Source organism: Panulirus ornatus, chromosome 2, assembly GCF_036320965.1.
Source record: "Panulirus ornatus isolate Po-2019 chromosome 2, ASM3632096v1, whole genome shotgun sequence".
Lineage (NCBI taxonomy): Eukaryota > Metazoa > Arthropoda > Malacostraca > Decapoda > Palinuridae > Panulirus > Panulirus ornatus.
The window spans coordinates 17924507-17950501 of record NC_092225.1 but is presented as its reverse complement, the minus strand read 5'-3'; the positions used below and the strand labels follow the sequence as shown (position 1 = coordinate 17950501).

The 25995-nt window shown below is 41.4% G+C and overlaps 1 protein-coding gene across 1 annotated transcript in view; it reads left to right on the top strand.

Annotated features, from left to right (window-relative positions):
- LOC139753761 (voltage-dependent calcium channel subunit alpha-2/delta-1-like) overlaps nt 1-25995 on the top strand; it is a 256887-nt gene that overhangs the window by 59456 nt on the left and 171436 nt on the right. The window contains exons 3-4 of the mRNA XM_071670590.1: nt 21629-21742; nt 24000-24201. Of these exons, the coding sequence (XP_071526691.1) occupies nt 21629-21742; nt 24000-24201 (316 nt within the window). The remainder of the gene's footprint in view (nt 1-21628; nt 21743-23999; nt 24202-25995) is intronic.

Sequence of the window (25995 nt, the reverse complement as noted above, 5' to 3'; positions counted from 1 at the left end):
AACCCTTGTGTCTAAATGTATGTATGGTCGCTGACGTGTTCTAAATCTGGGTGTTTGTTTACATGCCTAAGTTGTATCTGCTCTAGTTGTGCCCACTGATGAGCCCCTGAACACGACGATGCGACTCTTGAGCACGACTGTACAACCCTTGAACACGACGATGCGACTTTTGAGCACGACTATACAACCCTTGAACACGACGATGCGACCTTTGAGCATGACTGCACGACCTCTGAGTACCGCTGTTCGACCCTTAGACAAGACGGTGCGGTCCTTGAGTGCGACGGTACGACCCTTGGGGACGACGGACGGTACGACCTTTAAGCCCAACGGTACGATCTCTGAGTACGTCGGGGAGACCATTGCGTATAATGGCCTGTTATGATGTGATCATTAGGGTCAGAGGCTACGTCATCATATACTAGTGTCATGTCTTCATGCTCAAGGGTCGTACCTTCATGCTGAAGGATCTTATTGTTCTGCTCAAGGATCTCATCTTTCGTACTCAAGGATCGTTCTTACTCTTGTGCTTAAGGATCTTAGAAAGTCACGTTGATGCTTCGGTGTAACTTTTCCTGTCCTTTTTGTTCATGTTGCTTTGTTCTTGTGTTCGTTATACTGTTTACTCTTGGTGAAGGTGGGGGAGGGGGAATTCTATTGATGGTAACAGTGCAAAGGTCAGAAAAATGTCTTGAAATGTCTTTCCTGAGTCTCGATGTATATATATATATATATATATATATATATATATATATATATATATATATATATATATATATATATATACTAGTTCCATGACCCAAGCATCCCTTTTATTGGGCTTTAGCAGATTCAAGGCTGCGCTACGGTTAGTAGCAGGGAAAGGATGGGCTCTTTTCGGGCGAGAAGTTCTTCGACGAGACGATGCTCCTTTTTCTTCCACCGACCATGATTCAACCTCGCCGAAACTGATTTTTCACTCGCAGTGTATCCCCATGGGGGAGGTGGAATTTGATAACACCTATACATATGTATACTGAATATGATACATGATATTAGCCGGGAAACAAATTTGGAATGAAAACCTCATTTCAGTGGATATTTATGCATGAAATGCGCACAACGAATGCGCCGGTCCACATCTTTCTCCCTGGCCAGTCTTCAGTCTGTCATACTCTGGAGGTTATAGACACTTGATTTACTGCATTACATTACGTGTGTTAATATCTCAGGCTGGTAACTAGCCCTCTTTACCCTGACGATATAATAGATGCAGAACCCTGCAAGATTTGGCAACTTTATTCATACTCGTCTCAACGTCTGTTTGAGGACATAATTGCCACAGGGGCTCCTTATGTTGAATACCTCAGTTTATAGAGGTACCTGGGGACATAGCTGTACATTACTTATGATCTTAGATCTCCTGTAAAGAGGCTGGCGACATCCCGGACCCCACCAACCACACACTGCCTCCGGAGGCCCACTCCCTTGATCACCGTGACTCAGTCGGTTCTGGTGTGCAGTGGGAAGATTGGTTTATGATAGTGGACGTTGGCTTTGCCGGCAACGTTGTAGGAGGGACTGACTCGGTAGGTGGCTTGCTTTTGTATTGTTAAATGTTAAACACAAGGAGGTGGTGACGAGCAGCGAACTGTACTGAGATAGACATAAAGACAGTGTATGTAGGTGTGTGTGTGTGTGTGTGTGTGTGTGTGTGTGTGTGTGTGTGTGTGTGTGTGTCTACTTAAGTACTTATGGCTACTTACGATGTGATTTTTGCATTTAGGTAAGGTTCGGGCGTAACGCTCACCATGATAAAATCTAGAGTTAGAAATAACGAATCGAGGGGGTTATCTGTTTTCAGGTATCATGTTTGACGTGGAGTTGTGTATATGCAGTGCACCCTCAGTTGTTTGTGAGGTAGAGAGAGAGAGAGAGAGAGAGAGAGAGAGAGAGAGAGAGAGAGAGAGAGAGAGAGAGAGAGAATATGGCTGACGAGGGAAGGCGTTGCTTAAAGCAGAGTACGGAGGTGCAGTGAACGTATTTACAGACATCCCTGTATACAGCGCCCAGCTTCTGCTCAAACGTTCACGCAGAAGACAGGGAAGCGGAAGGAAGGAAGGAAGGAGAGAAAGGAGGGAAGGAAATTGGCTTTCACGAGCAAGGACAATGTCAGCAGAAGCCACATCGATTTTAATGAGGTTTCAGGTGGATAGCAAGAAGCTAAAGTAATTTCATTATCTTTCTTATCTCTCTTGTATGCATTCCAAGGCACTGAACACGAGCGCTTGTAATAAGCGTTGTATATTGATAGTAGGAGGAAATAAAGAGTGTTTCTGTGGTGAGAGAGAAACAAGTGAGAGCGGGGCAATGTAAGTGTGAGAGGGAGGGAGGGGGAAATGTACTTTAAGTTTGACAGGGTGGAATGCAGTGTATGTGTGATAGGGAGAGAGTGAAGCAGTATACATGTGAAAGGAAGGAAGGGAGGCACTGTACGTGTGAGAGAATGGGAGGGAGGCAGTGTACGTGTGAGAGGGAGGGAGAGAGGGAAGAAGGTAATATACGTGTGAGAGAAAGGGAGGGAGGCAGTGTACGTGTGAGAGGGAGGGAGAGAGGAAAGTTGTATACGTGCGAGAGGGAGGGAGGGAAGCAGTGTACGTGTGAGAGGGATGAGTGCACATGTTATAGATTTGGTATAAAATGAACAATAAACTAACAAGACAAACATTATGTAGGTTAGGAAGAAGAGAAGTGTGTACATATGCAACTAACTGAGGAAGATAAAGGAGAGTGAACAATACAGTAGTGAAGGAGAGGCAAGTGTGTGTGTGTGTGTGTGTGTGTGTGTGTGTGTGGTGGGGTGGAGGGATGGGGGGTAAAGTGAAGGTCAAAAGGTCAGGTTTCCATGTGTATGATATTGACCCGGTTGTAGACCTGCCTTGCTGGAGCGCTGTTTATATCCGTTCGCTTCCCTGGTCACACAAACCTCATTCGCTTTTGCTTACAGAAACAATTTGCTTATACAAACAGTTTCTGAAGACCTGAGACAAAGAAGACTCTCGAAACTTAAATGCAATCTCTGTTGCTTCTAAAGTGGTTCTCCTCCAGGACGAACTTTCTTGTTGTATAGCACAAGACTGAAAACAAAGGTAAAACCTCCTTTGGTATATTCCAAGCGAAGCCTTTCTTGTCTCCCGTGAAACTTAATTGCTTCATGAAAGTCTCGTTAAGGCACATCAGTTTACCATCGATGTGTTGTGTTGCCCTTGGATGAAACCCCCCCCCCCCCACACAGAGCCATTATTTACCATGATTATATTTGTGTATATCTCTGTACCATCTAATGACTCGTTATTTGTCAGTGAAAGTGTATTCTTAGATGTCTGTGTACACATGATGGGCCGTTACTTCATTAGGGAGAGAGTATGTCCGTTTGATGGTAGCGGACCCGTAGTAAATGACGCAGGTTCACATGGTATGGATACTAAAAACCGCACGATACTATAGACAGGTAGAGAAAGAACGACTTTAATATTTTACGTTATGGGACGTAGGTCGGTTTTCAGTCGTCGTTCGCAAAGTCCTTCCAGAGAGTTCGGGTTTGTGCCGATGTTCGAGTACGATGAACCAGCGAAGCCTAGCTGGTGGTTGCATCACTAGCCTGTGTTTATGATTGTTGAACGAATCAATAGCAGCTCCTGTCGGGTCTTGAACTCGTTATTTTTTTTTGTGTGTGTGGTAGATACTTTAGCTTGCCGTGACTTATCGTGTTAATAGATCCAGAGGTTTGGCTTCCCAGGTCGATAGCTTTGTTACCAGGTCATCTGATGAATGCCAGGTCATCTAATGAGTGTACGAGGTCACCTGGCAGTCAGTCAGTCCGTCATCGCGTGCAAGGCGATGTTGTGAGGCGTTAACCTCACTCCCAGTTCCATCATACTTTAATACGTGGTCTGCTGTTCTCATCTGCTCTTACTTTGTCTTTTATTTTTTTTTCCTCGTGGTCGTTTTCGTCGATGATTCTCTCTCTCTCTCTCTCTCTCTCTCTCTCTCTCTCTCTCTCTCTCTCTCTCTCTCTCTCTCTCTCGTCGTCACCCCACAATCTACCTCTCAAAGAAAGTCCTGGTGTTACACAGTCCCTCTTTCCAGAGACTCCTGCTGCCCGAGGCTGCGCTGCTTCCATTATCAGGGAAATGTGGCCTTCTTTTTTCGTAACTAGAGTAAGTTCTTCGACGGGACTAATCCAGTGATACAGCCTCGCTAGACGTATCTTTTTTACTCATGGTTTAACCTTGTGTAGGCTGAGTCCGGTAACACCTACATTCAGTATTGCAAGAGGTCAAAGTGGTGCGCGTGATCTAGTATATGCAGTATGTGCTATATACAGTACACACGTATGACATGGTGGCAAGGAAGGGAAGAAACCTGCTTAGGGAAGATATTATAGCCGATAAACGAGGAAACAAGAGAACAGGACGAAGTTAGATTGAATGAGAACTCATAACCACCTTATGAAGTTATTAAGATCACACACACACACACACACACACACACACACACACACTCATTTGTTTCTTTGACTCTATTTCAAGATAATTTCACCCCAATTATTGAGTGCCGTTACCTCTTTGTAGTGTATGTGGAGGGAGTCTTACACTCGTTTGTGTGTGTGTGTGTGTGTGTGTGTGTGTGTTTGTGTGTGTGTGTGTGTTTGTGTGTGTGTATGTGTGCGTGTTGGCTGGTGAGTTCCATCTTGCGTAGTTCCTCTGGAAAATGATGATATTGTTGACAGCCCCTACGCCTCGCCCAGTGCTTCCAAAATAACCCCGGTATTCACAGGCTATCCAAGGCTCATCCAGGGGACGGGTTTTAACGAGCACGTTTCATGATTTATGGCCGTGTATATATATCATGAGAAGAGCACTCCACAAGTCTCTTCTGCCACCGAGTGTGGCTGAATCCCTGGTCGAAGCATGACCCAGTTTTCCAGTATCTCAAGAACCACTTGAATCCTGTTTCGTTCGCTGTCTCGTGATTCGTGGTGTCGTTGTTTGTGGTTCGATGTATCGTGGTTCGCCGATCCATTTCGCTGTGTCCTGGATGTATTAAATTACAGTGGAATCAATCGTCTAGGTTTAAGAAAAATTATCAGCTTTAGGAATGTGTCTAGTCCAGTTTTACAGGAGTGGAAGGCACGCTGGAATTTCGTCGTGGGATTTACTTACGTAAACAATTGATCCAAGGTTCTTGTGAGGGGGATTAAAACTACCCATCTCATACCTGTCCTGACAGAGATACGACCCTTGTACATCCTCGTATTTATAAATTATGCCCAGATGGATGTATCTGCCATCCATGTCAGCATTGGTAACAGCTCTCCCGACTGCACAGCCCTCTAGAAAACCCTAAAGAGCCTTAAACCCGCCAGCCATGCCAGATTAATTCAAACCAAGACAGTAGTTATGCATATCAGTCTCGCTTCTACTCCTATACCACCTCCTACTGTCTTCCTAGGCTCCAGTTCCTTCAGGCTGTTCAGTCCACCAAACTCTAAGGCATCACTCTGGACAACAGACCAAACCTGGAAAGATCACGTCAACACCATCATCAAATCCTTCTTCAGCCGTCGTCTATATTCTTCGTAGGCTGAAGACACCTAGACTCCATACGCCTGAACTCAAGAATATCAACACAACTCTCGTTCTTCCCCATTTCTGCTACGCCCTCCCCGCCTGCTCTTCCTCTCTGTCCACTACACAGCAAGGATTACTAGAAAAGGAGCAGAAAAGGGTGTGAAGATCATGGTCGTTTCCTCTACCATCACAGTTCAAGAGGCGATAAACATACTGGTCTCACCCCCCACTTCTACGCAGACATCGCAGGACCTCATCCGAGGGTTGAGGAAGAAGCTGTTGCATTACCCTCGCCACCATCAATCATCCCCTGCTGCTAGAGATCCCTCGTTCCTGAGTTACTGTTCAACGCAATAAACACATCGATCCCACCCGAGGTCATACAGACTGCTGCAGGAATATCCCCATCCCAACCACTGTGAACATTTTGGACAACTGTAAATGTTTGCGTCAAGCCTGTCTACCTAACGCCCTTTACCCTTCATATAGCTCCGATGTCTACACTGTATGTATTCATTGTATTCAGCCTTCGGCTGCATTTTTTTATTCTGCAAACATTATTATTAGAATTATTTATGATAGTGGTATTCATATAATTATTTTTACTTTTCGATCAACTCCCTTCAAAACTTGTGTGTGAGGGATTAAATTTCATAAGAAAACAAATGAATTCTTTGAGTACGAATGGCTTGACCCCCCTTGAGTACGACAGCAGACCTTTGCGTACGATAATAATGCACCAGTGTGGTCATCATACTTGAAAGAGGTTAAAAATCCAAAAGCGGTGCTGGACCAAATGCTTGAGAATTTCGTTGAGAGAGGAAACGAAGGTTTGTGGTATAAGAGGGAGAAGGAATGCCTCCACTTGTAAGGCGGCTGCTATAACCGTTGACCCATCACTTGACCTGGCGGCTATAACCGTTGACCCATCACTTGACCTGGGTTTAATGACATTTTAATCTCTCTCTCTCTCTCTCTCTCTCTCTCTCTCTCTCTCTCTCTCTCTCTCTCTCTCTCTCTCTCTCTCTACCCTTCCCTGTCCCGCGAGCCAGCCTGGCCCGTCCCTGCCTAATTCGACTTGAGAAATTACAACAAACTTTACTTAGGAAACTCTTGATTACTCATTGACTGAGGACTCGTTACCTTGTCGCCGTTGTCTATCGGTTTAAGATCTCGTGTGGGTGTCAGGTGTTGTTGCCTTCACGAACACCAAAGAAAGGATGGATCCTTATCTTTGTCGTAAACTGGGAGAGGCTTCAATAAAAAAAACGTGTTTAATGACAAGAATTAAGGTGACCACAATGCTCCAAGTTCATTCGCAGAAGAGAGGGTCCTTGAAATCAACGTTTTGTTATTCCATACCACAAATTATTATACTGAATTCGCTTGTTATTGTATCATAAATCTTAACTCTACTGTTTCGTATTTACTTGCTGGGTAGTTTTGGCGAGCGTTGCGAGGCTCAAGGACTGGAAGGAAGGTCATCTCAGAGGGGTCTCTGGGTCCGATGAGATGCGCTTGCTCAGGTGGGTGCTTTCCAAGAGTGGTGGTGGTGGTGGGGCCTGAGGAAGAGAATGGGCTCCACTAGGAGAGAGGTCCCAGTGTGCTCAGAATTAGATGAGGCACGTCAGGAAAGAACATAACAGTGGAAAGAAAATAAAAGGTATATTTTGGTAACTTTGCTGTTTCCTTGGAGCGTGTCCGTGAAGCCTCATGACGTTCTTGTGATGCGTAAAATGTGTTCATGAAGCCTTGGAGCGTTCTTGTGATGCGTGGAGCGTGTTTTATTTATGTCACATACGATGCGACACGTTGGTCTTTCGGGCATTCTCCTATTGGCTTCGCCGATATGAAGCAGATGTAAATAGTCTCGCTTTTGATGATCGTTCACTGCTGTATATTACCTGGGACATGCCGCCCGGAAAGAGAGGACGCGTTTTCGAATCAAACAGTTAACACCGAACAAGCGCCGCAGTCGAAAGTTAGAGTGCATTTGAATTTTATTTGAAATTCAAATGAAGAGGAATGGCCAATAGCCGCTTTTGTTCTCGCTCCGGTCTACACAGACCTCGTCATGTTATCTCTCACTGTAAAATCGCTAGCGATTTTTTTTTTCTTTTTTTTTTTTTGCGATTCCTGCTTTGTCTGACAACGGGGACGACTGAAGAATTGGCGCTACTTGAATCCGTTTTTTTTTTGTTTTTATAATGCGATTCTGCCGGAGTTGCCATGAGACGCAGTGGGAAGTTATCAAGAGGTAGTTTTTAGTGTCAGCGAATGTCATTTAACACATGTTTACTGATGATTATTATTCTTTTATTAGTACCATAGATTAGGGATTGGATTAGAGGTGTAGTATAATGTTTTTATTTTCGCATATGAAATCAGCTGGCGGACAAGGAAAACTATTTCATCATCATCATATATATATATATATATATATATATATATATATATATTTATATAAGCTATCGTTCGCCTTTAGCTCAGGTCAAGACCCCATCCGCTGATCTTGGTATCGCCGAGTGAGCAATGGTAAGCAGTGAAAACAAAAGTAGTGTTACGAAAGGTTTCGATGTCGTTTTGTGACTCGAGGCTTGAGTCATAACGACGCGTCTGGCAAGACTTGTTTTCTCGTTTCCTTCGCTTTCCGGCCGCCCATTACGCCCGTGTCAACGGCATGGGTATGATTCAGAAGTTAGAGTGGTGATTTTTGTAGCAATACATCGCGTATATGGCTAATGAAATTTTGCAACGCTTTGCTCGCAATGGGATCATAATCATTTGTCTTTTTATAGTTTAGTTATAGTTATTAAGTTATATATATATATATATATATATATATATATATATATATATATATATATATATATATATATGAGTTGCAAATTGCTAGAAGTGTGTGTGTGTGTGTGTGTGTGTGTAATTACTATTTGTGTGTTACTGAGAGAGTCGCCCCGTCTCTTAACCTTGTATATATATGTACCATTTCTTAACTTCTATGTATGTTTAAACACACACACACACACACACACACACACACACACACACACACACACACACACACACTAGCATAAGCCAGGGATCCATTTATCGACCAGCCCTGAGGGGAGGATAAACACCTGGGTTGGGTGTTGGCCGACTGCCACGCCCAGGGCTCGAACGCATACGGGTCCGACCCCAGGCTGGTTCGTGCTGACTCTTGGTCAGCTATGCTAACCATTAACCTTGTGTGTGTGTGTGTGTGGTCAGGTTAGCCTAGCCTGACTCGACCCTGGCTGCCCTTCAAAGACCTGCTTCACCCACCACCACCACAGCCATCAAGTTTGTTTACTTCTCGTTATTGCCTAAGTACCGTTGGTGTTTTCTTGTTAGTCTGTTGGCTGAAGATGCTGCATTTCATTTTATGTGCCTTCATTACCTTGTTGTTGAGCCCTTGAGCAAGATGATACGAACCTTGAGCACGTCAGTGCGGGCCTTTGGTTATGATGGTGTGGCCTTTGATCCAACCATTTCCATTTAAGGGTCAAGTTAAAGGTTACTCCTTTACCTTAGGTCGTACCACCTTGTTTAAGGGCCATACCCTCGTACCCAAGGATCGTTTCGTTGTGCTCAAGGATCGTATCCTCATCTTTCAAGGATCATGCCGTCATTCTCAGGGGGTCATAAATAGTGCGGGGACCGTAGAGGGAATGTCAGCTGTAGCGAGGCTGTTAGTGTCGACATGGCAGAGGAGCTGCAGCGGTCTTACAATAACAGTTAAGTGTTTAGAAACGTCAAGGAGGAATGAGGGAGGCGGGAACAATGAGGGTGTATGAAAACCTCCTTACATACGCCTACGGCATCTAGTGGTGTGTGGGCAGTCCTCTCGTGATGTTAGAATGAGCTTAGCTCTGTAAGAGTCAAACTTCTTGTGATTATTCTATTATGTATCTACATAGACAGAAGTGCATGTTAAGCATACATGCACTTACCCTGTGCATGGACCGGATATTGCCTTATCAGCTGCGAAAGCACGTGAGTGACACACTTTATGGAAGCCCGCATGAGCGACCCTGCCAGTCTTGCTTGCACACAACCACACACACACACACTGGCCTCCAGCCTCACATTCAGGCAACAAAGAGAACGTTGACAGTGTTGGGTGGAGCAGGGAAGGACAATTGTGTCAAGCACGGATTGCACTCTCTTAGTGGCTGTTTTATGAGTTGACAGACAGGTTAGAATCAGGAGTGAGGCGCAAAAATATTGTCCAGGAGGAGGAGGAAAAATTAAGGAAACCGAAATGGAAAAAAAAAAAAAATATCCAGTTTAGAATGATTCACGAATTTAAGTTTGAGGAGGTTAAGGGTGATATTGAACTGGGGAGGTATGTTTAGGGTGATATGCGTGGTTTGCTTACACGTAATTAGGGGGAGATGGGAATATGCTGTGTCACCCACGTCACAGCTGTGCCACTCAGGCCACAGCTGTGTCACCAAGATCGTAACGGTGTTACCCAAGTCACAGTTGTGTCAGCCAGGCCATACCTGTGTCACGTAAGTCGTAACTGTGTTACACAGGTCACAGCTGTGTCTCCCAGGTCACAGCTGTGTTATCTAGGTCACCGTTGTGTCACCCAGGTCACAGTTGTGTCACCCAGGTCACAGCTGTGTCATACAGGTTACACAAGTCAGGTAGCCCATAAGTATCATACCCAGGCCACAGTAGGTGGTGGCAGAGGAGTTCGAACCGAGGACACGCCACTTTGGGCTGGGGACTCTCCCAACCTCAGCCAGTCATTTCTTGAATCGATGAATATTTCTGTCTCACTTTGTATACTTCTCTTGACTCCGCTCTCGAAAATAAGGAAAAGCCACCGTCCCAACCCTCCCCACAACCGTCTACCAGGCGTGTTTGGGGGAAAACGGCTCAAAATTTACATTTAGTCGAAGGACGACTCTGACCGCGGGTAGAAACCAATACCAGCGATTGGGGTAACTTTTCTTGTTATGTTTACACAGTATAGAAGTTGTGTATTGATGTGGTTTGAAGTCCAGGACGATGCGTTTATTGCTCGTATCCGGTAATTAACCTTTAATAGATTAATATATTGGAACCCCCGTGAATAGAATAACATTGTTTTGTGTAGAGAACATTATAAGAAAAATAATCTACATATAGATAGCGTACAGTAATAACTGTGGTATTTCTTTTTTTTTTTTTTAATCTATCGTGTACCGGACATTAGACTGGGTAGTTAATTACGAATAGCCTTGAAGGGGAACATCCCAGACTTCACCTACCTTCCTGTCTGCCTGCCTACCTGCTGTTGCAGCCGGGCCTCTCAGTACACACACACACACACACACACACACCCAAGCGAGGGTGTGAGCCGGCCGGCGGACAGGCGCTGAAACGTGGTGTAGTTGGTGATGGTAGTAATGTGTGTGTGTATAATTACCCAAATAGGTAATTATACACACACATGGCTACCACCATCAACTGAGCAACGCTTCTACTTTTGCCCTCCTGCCGGCTGTCCACTCCTAGCCACCAAGAGCTACACGTAGATAATATAAGCTTACCCCCCTGCCTCACACTGCAGCGTCTATGCTCACAGACCCCTCCCTCCCCTTCCCCAACACTCTCAACCAAAATAGCACTGACAAAACATAAACAAACCGAAATGACCCGATGAGAGCTAAACAGTCGCCATTCCATCACCAGTAAACAACGTTCCATTAGACATACGCCCATCTGAAAACGCTCCCCCCCCCAGGCATGTACGTGTTACACTTTCACGTCAGCGCTCAGGACATCACCCATCCCATAAATGTTACAAACGCCAGTTCATCATGTCACAATGCAACTGCCTCAGTGAGGAGATTTAACACTTACTGCCCAGTTGTCCCGCATTCGCACCACGGAGGACGTGGCTAGCTTCTTGAGCGCTGCGGAAGACCTACAGGAGATATGATGAAAAGTTTTAAGAATGAGTCAAGTGTGTACTTGAAGGGTTCAATTTATACTCCGAATTGCCTATATTGAGGTTGTTGGTAACCGCACCGGGAGGAAATTTACATTACGAGATCGAATCACTGGATGGTTGATATAACAATAGACAGTTGTAGTTATAATGAACTAATGATATAATCTGATTGCACTAGGTGTGTGATGTAATTACATTGTTGTACGTGGTTACATAGTCGTGTCGTAAGCTCACAACAGACAATTATTAAGTGAGAGATTAAGGCCAGACGCGATGAGGAGGTTGGTGGAGGCTTTAGGCAATATCGTGAAAGTAGGTGAGTGGTAGACTGGTAAAGTTTTATTACGTTTGGCGAGCGGACGAATAAGCGTATAGTCCCCCCCTGGTTAAAATGTTTTCTTGAGCGGACGAATAAGCGTATAGTCCCCCCTGGTTAAAATGTTTTCTTGCTCCTTTTAACTGAAATGGACTCAGAAAGGACTCCATCGTCCTTTTCTCTGCATTCCAATGCAAATTTCTAACTTGAGAGTTAGTTTTACTATTGTGAAATGGGTGTATGATATCAAGGGCGTAATAGTTTGTGTTAAGAGAGGACAATAGAATACAAAAGACTGTTTATTAAGAAACAATTGACTTCTTTACAAAACTCTCGCAAGACGATAAAAAAATAAAAGAAGGGAATTACATGGGTGAAACACCGTCTGAAAAACATCTTGTTTAAAAAAAAAAAAAAAAAATCATCAAAATATCTAGTAATGGATCAGAAGAGGAAATGACGTTGAGTACAGAATACACAAGCTAATTATTAACTTCCTTATATATAATATCTCAGATTCATAGATTATGGTTCTCCCTTTTCATTACATCTCTGCTTATGTGCTCAGGACAAATAAAGTAACCACAGCGAGTACATCTGACACTCTAAGGGGTTAAGGGGCAAATTTACCGTACTACCATAGCAATAAAGGGGCAGGCTTACCTCACCATTCATATGCACGTGTCATTTTCGTGTTGGCATGGCTCTGATTGCCCGTGAGTAGATATGTCAACAGGTTTTAGTCACGCATAGTTTTTTAACACACCTTCTGAGCATATTTGCCATACTGGGCCGTACCTGTTGTAGTGGTAGATTCATACTGTACCCTAGAACTTGGGCAGAACTGTTGCTGATGTAGCTTATTAGCTTTTTTTTTTCACCCACTGTTATGGCTGTAGCGATGAAGCAGGTGTGAAAAAAAAGAGATGTAGTGATGGATTAGGTATTAGAGCGCTGTTATGGTAGTAATGATGGATGATGATTAGTGTGCCGTGAGAGTAATAGTGTTGGATTAGAGTGAGCATAGTATTAAGGCAATATCACCGGGCCAGATATGTATAGGGAACGGGAGCTTTATGCTCCTGGGACCCAGTCCCTCATTCTCTCTAGTGTGACCCTTGAGTATGATAACCTGACCTTTGACCTAACTTTTGACTCAGGCTGGAGGTCAAGTCATCATACCCAAGGGTTGTACTGTTGTGCTCAAAAGGATGAATTCAGCCTGCTTGTGTGTTGTGTGTGTGTGTGTGTGTGTGTGTGTGTGTGTGTGTGTGTGCCTGTGCGTGTGAATTCATAATGATAATGGTCGCAAATATTCTTGTGTAATTAAATGCTTATAGAATTATTAAGAAGCATGAGGAGATTATACAAGCATTGCCTGTGTCTTTGGTACAGCCCGGAAAACACAACACAACACACACACACACACACACACACACACATATATATATATATATATATATATATATATATATATATATATATATATATATATATATATTGTGTGTGTGTGTGTGTGTGTGTGTATTTACGAATATAGTGCATATGAATGCCCACTTTCATAGAAAACATAATGCCCTCCAACAACCAGGATTCGAACCCAGGACCTTTTGCGTGGTAGATTACCACGCAAAATGGTATTATGTGTTCTATGAAAGTGCACTGTCATATGTACTATATTCGTGTTCATATACCTCCGCGTTTGTAAAGTTCTGTAAAATGGTAATGTGAGGCTGATGGGATTTGACCGGTGAAGACCCTGTTCGTGGATGAGACAGAGGGTATTCGATTACTTGAAATCGAAGTCATTTTCCTATTAGGGACGATCATAACCAAGCAGTTAGCGCTCCAGAATACCAAGCATAAGGTTCTGGGTTCGAATCCTGGCTGTTGGAGAACATAATGTGTTGTATGAAATTGTCCGTTCATACGCACTTCGTATATTCGTGTTCATATACCTCAGCGTTTGTACAGTAAGGTTCTGTAAAATGCTAGCTGCCGGTAATGTGAGCCTGATGGGATTTGACAGGTGTAGACCCCGTTGTTCATTGATGCGAGACGAAAGATGTTCGATTACTTAAATTGCCATTTCTCTATTAAGGGCGATCATGGCCGAACAGTTAGCGTTCCAGAATACCATGCAAAAGTCCTGGGTTCGATTTCTGACTGTTGGAGGGTATTATGAGTATATTATTATTATTATTATTATTATTATTATTATTATTATTATTATTATCATTATTATTATTATCATTATTATTATTATTATGCTCAGTAGCAGGGACAAAATGGACTTGTTTGAATGAAGAAGTTCTGTAACTAGACATTTCATTTTCATTGTTGATGATGATGATGATATATATATATATATATATATATATATATATATATATATATATATATATATATATATATATATATATATTTCAAGATGTCAAGGTAGTGCGCGTGATCTAGTATTTGCTGATAACCACGAGGAAAATGAAACACGGTAAGTTCCCTTGTGCACTTCGCGTAATGATCACATCGTCAGAGGAGATACAAGAATGAGACAAGACGTAGAATAGTCAGTTGATATACAAGAAAGAGACGTAACTAAGACGTATCTCCCCTGATGATATGATTATCACACGAAAGTGCTCTTGGGAACTTGTTTCATTTTCCTAGTGTTTATATATATATATATATATATATATATATATATATATATATATATATATATATATATATATATATTCCCTGGGGATAGGGGAGAAAGAATACTTCCCACGTATTCCCTGCGTGTCGTAGAAGGCGACTAAAAGGGAAGGGAGCGGGGGGCTGGAAATCCTCCCCTCTCGTTTTTTTTTTTCTAATTTTCCAAAAGAAGGAACAGAGAAGAGGGCCAGGTAAGGATATTCCCTCAAAGGCCCAGTCCTCTGTTCTTAACGCTACCTCGCTATCGCGGGAAATAGCGAATAGTATGAAAAAAAAAAAAAAAAAAAATATATATATATATATATATATATATATATATATATATATATATATATATATATAAAGTATAGTAGCGATTTGATGACCATGGATCAACTGTCATGAAGTTTGTAAGGTATACTCATGAAATTTATTTGGTAGATACTACAAATGTGCTGGAAATGAGATGTTTAAGGACAATGTGTGGTGTGAGGTGGTTTGATCGAGTAAGTAATGGAAGGGTAAGAGAGATGTGTGGAAATAAAAAGAGAGTGGTTGAGAGAGCAGAAGAGGGTGTTTTGAAATGGTTTGGGCACATGGAGAGAATGAGTGAGGAAAGATTGACCAAGAGGATATATGTGTCGGAGGTGGAGGGAACGAGGAGAAGTGGGAGACCAAATTGGAGGTGGAAAGATGAAGTGAAAAAGATTTTGAGTGATCGAGGCCTGAACATGCAGGAGGGTGAAAGGCGGGCAAGGAATAGAGTGAATTGGATCGATGTGGTATACCGGGGTTGACGTGCTGTCAGTGGATTGAATCAGGGCATGTGAAGCGTCTGGGGTAAAGCATGGAAAGTTGTGTGGGGCCTGGATGTGGAAAGGGAGCTGTGGTTTCGGCCATTATTGCATGACAGTTAGAGACTGAGTGTGAACGAATGGGGCCTTTGTTGTCTTTTCCTAACGCTACCTCGCACACGTGAGGGGGGAGGGGAAGGTAATCCATGTGTGGCGAGGTGGCAATGGGAATGGATAAAGGCAGACAGTGTGAATTGTGTGCATGGGTATATATGTATGTGTCTGTGTGTGTATATATATATGTGTACATTGAGATGTATAGGTATGTATATTTGCGTGTGTGGACGTGTATGTTTATACATGTGTATGGGGGTGGGTTGGGCCATTTCTTTCGTCTGTTTCCTTGCGCTACCTCGCAAACGCGGGAGACAGCGACAAAGCAAAATAAATAAAATATAAATACTACACAACTTCATGTTGTTAGAGTGAACATTTCATGGTTTGTCCTCATATTAATGTAGATTATTTGTCTCCACTTGCATGCAAAAGTGATTAGCAGAAGTAGAGGCAATAGCGATGACTGCGTGACTTCACATATTGCCACACCTTGGAGATAGCGTCACCAACAAATGCATCAAGTATACCAAACGTTCCGTCCTTGGCCCGACGACACCGCACGCTAGAGGGTTGTGTTTATTCGTCGCTAGTTCACCACACCCTGGTTCACTCTCATTCTTAAGTATGTGTGTGTGTGTGTGTGTGTGTGTGTGTATGCTCGCAAGCGTTGATGAATTTGCTTCTTGAGTCATGAGAATCATCAGGTGCCGGACGTACCCGTTGTTTCATCACCGTGCACACCTGTCTCGCCATGTATCTTTTGGTACCCAAATCGCTGCGACCTCCGCACTTTAAGTTTGACGTCAGTGCTCCTTAGCGGCGGCGCGCCGGAGATCGTAGCGTCTGGGAAGGCCACTTAGGCTTACAGTAAAACTTAGGATAACTGTGACGTATCCTCCTCGGAGGTCGGCAGAGCCTCTTGACTGGGGATTTCCACCGGTAAAACAACGTAGATCCGGTTATGATTTCGCTAGAGTTGGGAGATTTTTTTTTTTTTGTAGTAATCTTACGTTTTAAGGCAATAACGATGAAATTAGCAATAATGATAATTATGAAAATAAGTGATAATGATAATGATAATAATAGTGATAATAATAATGATAATGATAGCCTATGGTAATGATAGCCTATCATCCAAGCCAACTACAGGCTGTTCTTTGTCAAATCTTGACAGCTTCAATGTGCCTTGTTTCAACTCAGTGGAAGCACGTTGTCCCCTTATATCATATCAAGCTACTTCATTCTATCGCATGAATGCCTCTCCATCCATACAATGTTCTGGTTCCGATATTTTAATGCCTCCTTCCCTGCATCCTTCCATTTCCTTGGTTCCCCCCCCCCTCCCCTTACGTCCCTCCACTTTTATCATTATCATTATTATTATTATTATTATTATTATTATTATTATTATTATTATTATTATTATTATATATCACGAAGCTGCAATGGCGTGCCTAGATGAAACTGTTTCCACCGGGGTCAACATTAACGTAACCGCAGTTGGCCATGTTCACTGGTCGTCATCACTTCCCGTGACCTTGTGCCATAATCCATGTGCTATTGGCTCTAGGCAGTTTGACGAGGAGGAAGGGCAAGATTTCTGATCTTTCTCCATATTTGTCGATTGATCATGCTCTCCCCATTCTGTTCTGTTCCCTTTACTTACGGCTGAACACTGCATTCCTCCACTTCCTTCAAATTCTCTCCATTCTCTCTCGTTCGATCTGCGTGTTGCTTCTTCAACAACGTTTCTAAAGTAGACCTGGACATAATTTCCGACTGGGGCACAAGCAGACACGCCTCTAAAACCCAATTTCTGCCCATCTAACCAAAATTCCACACAACCTCCCCATCTCTTAATGGAACCATTTCCACCATTCAGCACAACAAACACACTTAATATTACTCTAGCCTCGAAACTTACCTTAGAAACCTCACATTACACATATAGCTAAGCCTGCTTCTGAGAATCTGGATGTCCTGTTCAGATTCCGCAAGCTCTACTCTTCTGGACAGCTACTTTCGCATCTGGATAAATTCTAGCTTTTCATACCACAGAAGTGAGTCCAGAGAAGTTCGGCTTATATACTCTGCCAGTCTGACCTCGAACTTGACTCGTTTGCCTTGCGACGTGATTTTGGTTCTCTTCCTTTCTTGGTTTCTGTTCCCGAGAGCTGGCTGGCTGTTCGTATATGCTATCATTAGTTGAAAACACGTTATAATCGGCAGACTCCCACGTTTAATGAATACTGTGTGGCCGGCGGCAGCTCAAGGATGGGCTGGGAACTTTTTACTCTCATGTTGCTCCAAACATCTTCGATCTGCCTCTTTTCAAAAAGACAGGTTTTCCACTATCTCTAAGACTCGTATAGTTTTCCTTTCTCTTCTTATTCCTTCTTCACTTTCAACCCTTTCGTATTTCAGTTAAGGCCTGGCCTTGATGTGGGCCTTTTTCCTTGACGAGCATCCAATTGTAAAAAGTTGAGTTTGTTGGGTTATTTTTGCGTGAACATGTTTTGTCGTTGGTTGGGGGAGAGGTCTATGAATATAAGTTGCTTAAGTGTGGGGCAGGGGCAAATTTCAATAATGCATAGGGCTTGTTGACTGGTTATGTGATGGTTTGGTTAGTAGGAGACTGAAGCTACTTCATGTAACTGTTGAGGTGACACTAAATGTAGAGTATTTTTGTTTCGTTGCTGAGTGTTGGTAGTTGTTATGCAGACTGTGACTGTTCTGAGAACTGCTTTTTCTGGTTAGTTTTGAAAATTTGCTGTTGAAAGGCTGGATGCCCAGGCAGGTAAGGTGTAGTTTATGGTGGAGTGGATGAACTGTTTATAAAGGATGATGCCAGTGTCACTGTTCGGTGGGTGTTCAGTTTGTTCATGTCTTCGTACTGTTTCGCATGATGTGGTTGAATGTCTAGTGTGTTGAATGTGATACCTAGTGTGGTGGATATTTTACTGGGCGAGAGTGGTTGATCCATCAATCAGGGACGTAGGAGGGTGTAGGTTGGGTTCGTGTCAGTGAATTTCTATAGCGATGAAAACTTTGGTTTTGAGTAAGACTTGTTCTAACTGTGTGATGTATAGTTGCATGTCTAATGTAATCATCCATAAAAGATAACACAAGAAGAGTAAATGAACACGCATCTTGCTACCCATGATGTGGTTGAATGTCTAGTGTGTTGAATGTGATACCTAGTGTGGTGGATATTTTACTGGGCGAGAGTGGTTGATCCATTAATCAGGGACGTAGGAGGGTGTAGGTTGGGTTCGTGTCAGTGAATTTCTATAGCGATGAAAACTTTGGTTTTGAGTAAGACTTGTTCTAACTGTGTGATGTATAGTTGCATGTCTAATGTAATCATCCATAAAAGATAACACAAGAAGAGTAAATGAACACGCATCTTGCTACCTAGGCCAACTGCCCCCCCCCCCTCCCCCCCAACACACACACACACACACACGCACAACACACACACACACACACAGCCACAAGGTACCCTTCACTATTCCTTTAACCGTCAGGTTAGTGTTTACTCATGCATGGCATTAATAGAATGTACAAGCCATTGCGCTGGTGTTGGGATTTTAAACTTTATGAACTGCTTTCACCTGATAAGGCGGATTGTTTCGGCGAAACATGACGTGTAATGTAAAATACCAATAAAGTGAATTAATTGAACTACCGAAATGCGATTACACCTTTATGAATATCATCACGGACCATCTTATCGACGATATATATATATATATATATATATATATATATATATATATATATATATATATATATATATATGTATTGTAGAAATTAGAATTCATTTCTGCTGTTCAGTCTCATGACAGACACTATTCTATACCGAGAATTACTCTGCTCCTCAGTGCCATGAATGACAAATCTAATTTGATAAGTGACTCATCCCACGATGCCATAAGTGACAGGTCTGTAGTGCCTAAAATATAATCGATCCCTGCAGTGCTACGAGTGACATAACAGTGACAAAAAAAATAAAAGACCCATCTTGCAGTGCCATGAGTCACTTTGCAATGTCATGAGTGACGCAGTTTCCGTGGCCGTGAATTATAGATGTATATGTCGACTTGAAGAGTGACACAGGAGGTGGCAGTGGCAAGTATGTGGGCTTTCTCTGTTGCTGTCTTAATTGGCCAAATTTAATGTGTTGTATTCTTAGACGAGAACTCTAGGTCCGTTCCACAATTGTGGGCCTAGCCCATTTGTATTTTATATGAAAATATAGCTAATCACTATACCATTTATCTTAAATGGTATAACTATATGCAAAATGTCAAAGTTCTTGTAAGATATTTTTTTTTTCGAATTTGATGTTCATGGCTTGAAATCATGTGACGTTATTACAGAGTGTGAGGTATTTATGAGGTGTAATCGACTTGTTTTGAAGGTACATCTGTCTGTAGGAACAGATATGAGCGTGGCTTGATATCTTGTGCTCTGAATTATCATTAATTATATTTTGGTGTCTGAATGGATGGTATTCATGTTAGTGGGAGGGAATTGAAGTTCTTTGCAGAGATAGTTTGTCTGAGGGAGAGGTTGTGAAGGTTGAGTGTTCTGTGAGAGATGATGGGAGGGTGGATATTCACGTGGGGGATAATGAGAGAGTAGGGAACCCTGTGAAAGATGATGGTAGGGTTGAAGACTGAGGAAGGTGGGAACTAGCGAGATCATGGTAAGATGGGGGATTTTGGGAAGACAATGGAAAGTGGGACTCAGGGAAGACTATGGAAGTTGGGGGACTCAGGGGAATGTAATGGAGGGGTGGAGACTCTCGGGAGATCATGGAAGGGTGGGAACTCATTCCATCAAAAATACTAGGACTTGCTGCCATTTTCATCATGCATTTCCATTTGCCGTATTTTTTCTTATTAATAGGTACTTCATTTCCTCTAAAATTTATCAACAGCATTTAGATACGTATGTCCAAGAATTTGGGGCAGATTTCCTTGTATTCAAGCAGAACAGTTGGTAAACCATAGCTAGATATAACCACTTGGAGAAAGTGGCCAAAGATAACACTTTCTTATGTAGTGTAAAATACCTTCATGACATTGAACTGAGTGTTGATTCCATGTTCCAGACACTCCCTAGATATAGACTGGTTTGTAGAGGTATCTTGGGGACACTAGGTATATCATCAACCATCGTAGTTCTTTTATTTCTGCATATACAACAGGTCTTTTGAAAGAAGGTACAGTCAGAGATACGCTGAAGTCACACAGAATACAATCTTTCAGGGCGTTATCAGTTAATATGGCAACTCCCAATATTTTGCAGTTGTTTGTCTTTTTTCCTCATAGGTAAATAAACTTTTAAAAGTAGTTACTCTTTTTATTCCAAGGAGATAAACCTGTTATACAGATATCCAGTACATTTCATGATTTTTATTAGACATTTTTTGTGGCTTCTTAATTCCTAAGGCATATTTTGAGATGAGATCAAGATTTAGACAACGCAAACTGTTTCTTTATGCACTTCTTAGATGGCCTGGGATTATCACATATGACATCCTTTACCAGCATGGTATGATGGTTTCAGATTTAAACAGATTTGTTGTCTGTTCTGTTGTAAACATAAGCATTAAATAAGACTCATTGCACCCTTATCTTAAGGCCATTTTGATTATAGAGAATTGTGAGATAACGTTTCAGATGTTAAGGACTGTGAAGATGGTAAATGTCATATTACTTACAGTATTGTACTTTTGAGAATTCCTCTTTCATAGCAGCATCTTAAATCTATATATCACTGATATAATCCAAATGAATTAAGACATCAGTACAGCTACATAAAACCCATTTCAGATTTTTGCGTGGTTGAAATAATTTTTGTAAAGAAAAATCTGAATACCAAAAGAATATTACATGTCATATGAATTACATGAAATCTGTCATTGGCATACTTCATTAATTTTGATGATTTTCTGATTATCTTTTGTTTCACTGATTTTTCATTAGTTTTCTTCTTCACTTAGTGTGTGTGATTTATATGATTTAAGTAATGTGTGAGTTAAGTGATGCAAATGTGACTGAATTGATGTAAATTTAGGTAAAGTAATTAACTATGATTAAAATGATATAAAAGTAATGTATTTCTGTTGTAGGATTTCAGCGATGATCCCAGGGTGAGCATTGAAACGGTTTACCCAATGAAGTTGGTGAGGAGTATGGCCAAAGACATCAGGGATCATTTCAACTCAAAACGCCAAGCCTTACAAGTATGTGAAATTCATAATATATTTTTAGTGGTACCCACATATTTGAAGTCTACATATTCAGATAATGCATTGAACCCATAAACACTCACATACGCACGAAAACACATGCACACACAAAGTACAAGTGCATAAGAATATTGTACAGATGATATAAATATAGGCAGTTCAGTTTAAAGGTTTTAGTGAGGAATGAATATAACAAGGTGGGAGGAGCAGAGACACTATGAAGAAAGTGTTTTGGACAAGACAGGGGAAAATGTAAAGGTATAGGTATCCCCAGCATAAGAGTACCATAATTATATTGAGGTAAGTCTCAAAAGTCCATTTTTATAAGAAGCAAAAACTCCTAGAATCCATAGTTTAACACATTCATGATCATTACCAATTTTGATATTGAGTTTCCAGTAAATGATTTCATTGATTTTAGATGGCTTATTTGATTTATGAATACATAAGTTATAACAAATGTCATTTAGATTTGCACCGGGTATACAAAAGACTGTTAAAGTTAAGATATGTTTAGACCCAATCTGTAGCCAATGTATTTCTAAAATTTGTAAAATTCCGAAATGTGGATATTCCCTGATCCTGAGAATTACAGGTTCTGACATTCTGCTTCTTAATTCTTACATTACATGATACATTACATGATGACTTTTTTTGCTTCTGTTTTTGATGAGTTGTGTAAAACACTGGATTTTTAGTTTTACATGACATGGTTTTAACCTCTTAACCCAAATGTCTGTTCTCTTAAAATATGATATTAATGCTGCAAATAGGTATATGATAACCTTAGGTTATAATGAGTACATAAACTTCAAATTTTTGGTTATGAATAAAGATGGAAATTAGATGTAAGTTGGTAAAACCAAAGAAAAGAGAAATTAGAATGTAGCTTGTGTCTGTGAATAAAGAGAGAAATTAGAATATGAATGTGTGTATATGAATAAAAAGAGATATTAGAACAGATTGTGCATATAAATAGAGACAAATTAGAATGTTAGCAAACTGCAATTTTGTGTTTATGAATAGAGAGACATATTAGAATAGTTCAAGACACAAATTAGAATGTTAGCAAAATTATCAAATAATAATTTTCTTGGTTTCCCATGTGATGAAGAGAGCACATTTTTTTTTCATGAGGTTATCTATTGAGATAGCATCTAACTACAGCACTCCATAGAGTTACATTATGTTTGTTATTAGATTCATCATCATAATTATCTTTGACACTCACTGATTATTTCATACCTAAATATTAAAGAAGGACTGCATTTTTGTTATGAATTCAAGGCCTTTCATGAATTGGGTAACACTTGAGCTTGATAATCATTAGCCATTGGTGATGTGCCCAGGTTATGCATGCCATGATCAGGTCAGCTCTCACTCCAGACCATAATTCTTAATTCTTTTTTTTATGGGCTCATTTGTAGTTATTTTCATCTAAAACAAGAGGGTATAGCACCACCCAGTGCTTGTTAACCACTGCTTCCCTCGCTTGTCTGTGATCTAAACTTAAGCATTTATATTTGTTTATATACATTTTTATGGATTAGATCATTTGTGTAATGGAATTACAAGAGACATTTGTTTCACCCATTCACTATGGTGGGGCTTTACACCCTTGCAGTTATTTTCCTGCTTACTGCTGCTGAGACATATTTCCCAGCAATATTTATGGTTCACTGCTTTGGTGGCATTCCACATGTCATTAACAGATGCTCTAGCCTAAATTTTTCCCTAGACTGGTCAAAATATGTGTAGATGTCAAGGAAGCCTGTACAAGATATGCATCCCCATCTTTTCTAATAATTTTTTGAAGCTGTGTCACTCTTACAAGATATTAGATATTAGTAACTGTGTTTCTGACAGTGCTCTTGGAATACTTTGAACACTTGGCAGTAGAGCAGCATAAGTTAAAGGGTGCATAACACATACAGACAGCATTTCTCCTTGTCTGAGTTGTATGTCATTTTATTTAGGATATTTTGTACAAATTAACTGTTACAGCAAACATTTGAAAATTCTAGAATATATGAGAATATCACACACACACACACACACACACACACACAGTGTACAGTGGATAGTGGGACTGCATATTGAAACTTTGTGAGAAAAATAGATTTATTATGATTTCCATAAACATCATGCATAAAATGTTGACTTAAACCTGGTTGTTGAGATACAATTTAATTTCATTCTTAGTTCAGCGGTTTCATTCATATATGATAATCATAGAATGCCCTTTTTTCAGAAAATTGTAGAACATTTAGAGGATGCTACAACAACAAGTATATGGAATGATGACCTTAATCTTAACAACTCACACCCACTACTCATGAAAGACATGGATCCAGAAAATGCCACCCACCATATGATGCTGGATGAAAGACTAGGCACTAAAGTCAGATACAACGTCTCTGGGATACATGTTCCCTTAGAGGTGTATGAAGGATGTAAGTCTTACCATTTATCAGTATTGAAGGCATAATGCTTTTAGAAAGGAAACATATTTTTCTTTGTGAATAGACTGTTAAGCAAGGGCTTTTTAATATATAAGACTGTACAGTTTTCCAAACGATACAGTCTTGTTAAAGGTTACTTCGACTCCCAATGTAACCTTATGCAGGTGGAGAAGTAGAGTCCTGTAACACCTCTTGCAATAGTCATGGGGATTTGAGAGAAAGAATGCTTCCCACATATTCCCTGCCGGTCGTAAAAGGCAACTAAAAGGGTAGGGAGCAGGATATTGGAAATCCTCCCCTCCCAGTTTTTACTTTTCAAAAAGAAGGAACAGAGAAGGGGGCCAAGTGAGGATTTTCCCTCTTTAGGCTCAGTCCTTTGTTCTTAATGCTACCTTGCTTACGTGGGAAGTGGTGAATATGTAAGAAAAATATATTTGTATATAAAGTGTGTGAAAGAAGAAAGTTGAGTAAATGTGAATAAGAGCAAGGTTATTAGGTACAGTAGGGTTGAGGGTCAAGTCAATTGGGAGGTAAGTTTGAATGGAGAAAAACTGGAGGAAGTAAAGTGTTTTAGATATCTGGGAGTGGATCTGGCAGCGGATGGAACCATGGAAGCGGAAGTGAACCATAGGGTGGGGGAGGGGGCGAAAATTCTGGGAGCATTGACGAATGTTTGGAAGTCGAGAACATTATCTCGGAAAGCAAAAATGGGTATGTTTGAAGGAATAGTGGTTCCAACAATGTTGTATGGTTGCGAGGCGTGGGCTATGGATAGAGTTGTGTGCAGGAGGGTGGATGTGCTGGAAATGAGATGTTTGAGGACAATATGTGGTGTGAGGTGGTTTGATCGAGTAAGTAATGTAAGGGTAAGAGAGATGTGTGGAAATAAAAAGAGCGTGGTTGAGAGAGCAGAAGAGGGTGTTTTGAAATGGTTTGGGCACATGGAGAGAATGAGTGAGGAAAGATTGACCAAGAGGATATATGTGTCGGAGGTGGAGGGAACGAGGAGAAGTGGGAGACCAAATTGGAGGTGGAAAGATGGAGTGAAAAAGATTTTGTGTGATCGGGGCCTGAACATGCAGGAGGGTGAAAGGAGGGCAAGGAATAGAGTGAATTGGATCGATGTGGTATACCGGGGTTGACGTGCTGTCAGTGGATTGAATCAGGGTATGTGAAGCGTCTGGGGTAAACCATGGAAAGCTGTGTAGGTATGTATATTTGCGCGTGTGGACGTGTATGTATATACATGTATATGGGGGTGGGTTGGGCCATTTCTTTCGTCTGTTTCCTTGCGCTACCTCGCAAACACGGGAAACAGCGTATTGTTGACTGGTTGGTAAGGTTATTTAATGTATGTATGACTCATGGTGAGGTGCCTGAGGATTGGCGGAATGCGTGCATAGTGCCATTGTACAAAGGCAAAGGGGATAAGAGTGAGTGCTCAAATTACAGAGGTATAAGTTTGTTGAGTATTCCTGGTAAATTATATGGGAGGGTATTGATTGAGAGGGTGAAGGCATGTACAGAGCATCAGATTGGGGAAGAGCAGTGTGGTTTCAGAAGTGGTAGAGGATGTGTGGATCAGGTGTTTGCTTTGAAGAATGTATGTGAGAAATACTTAGAAAAGCAAATGGATTTGTATGTAGCATTTATGGATCTGGAGAAGGCATATGATAGAGTTGATAGAGATGCTCTGTGGAAGGTATTAAGAATATATGGTGTGGGAGGCAAGTTGTTAGAAGCAGTGAAAAGTTTTTATCGAGGATGTAAGGCATGTGTACGTGT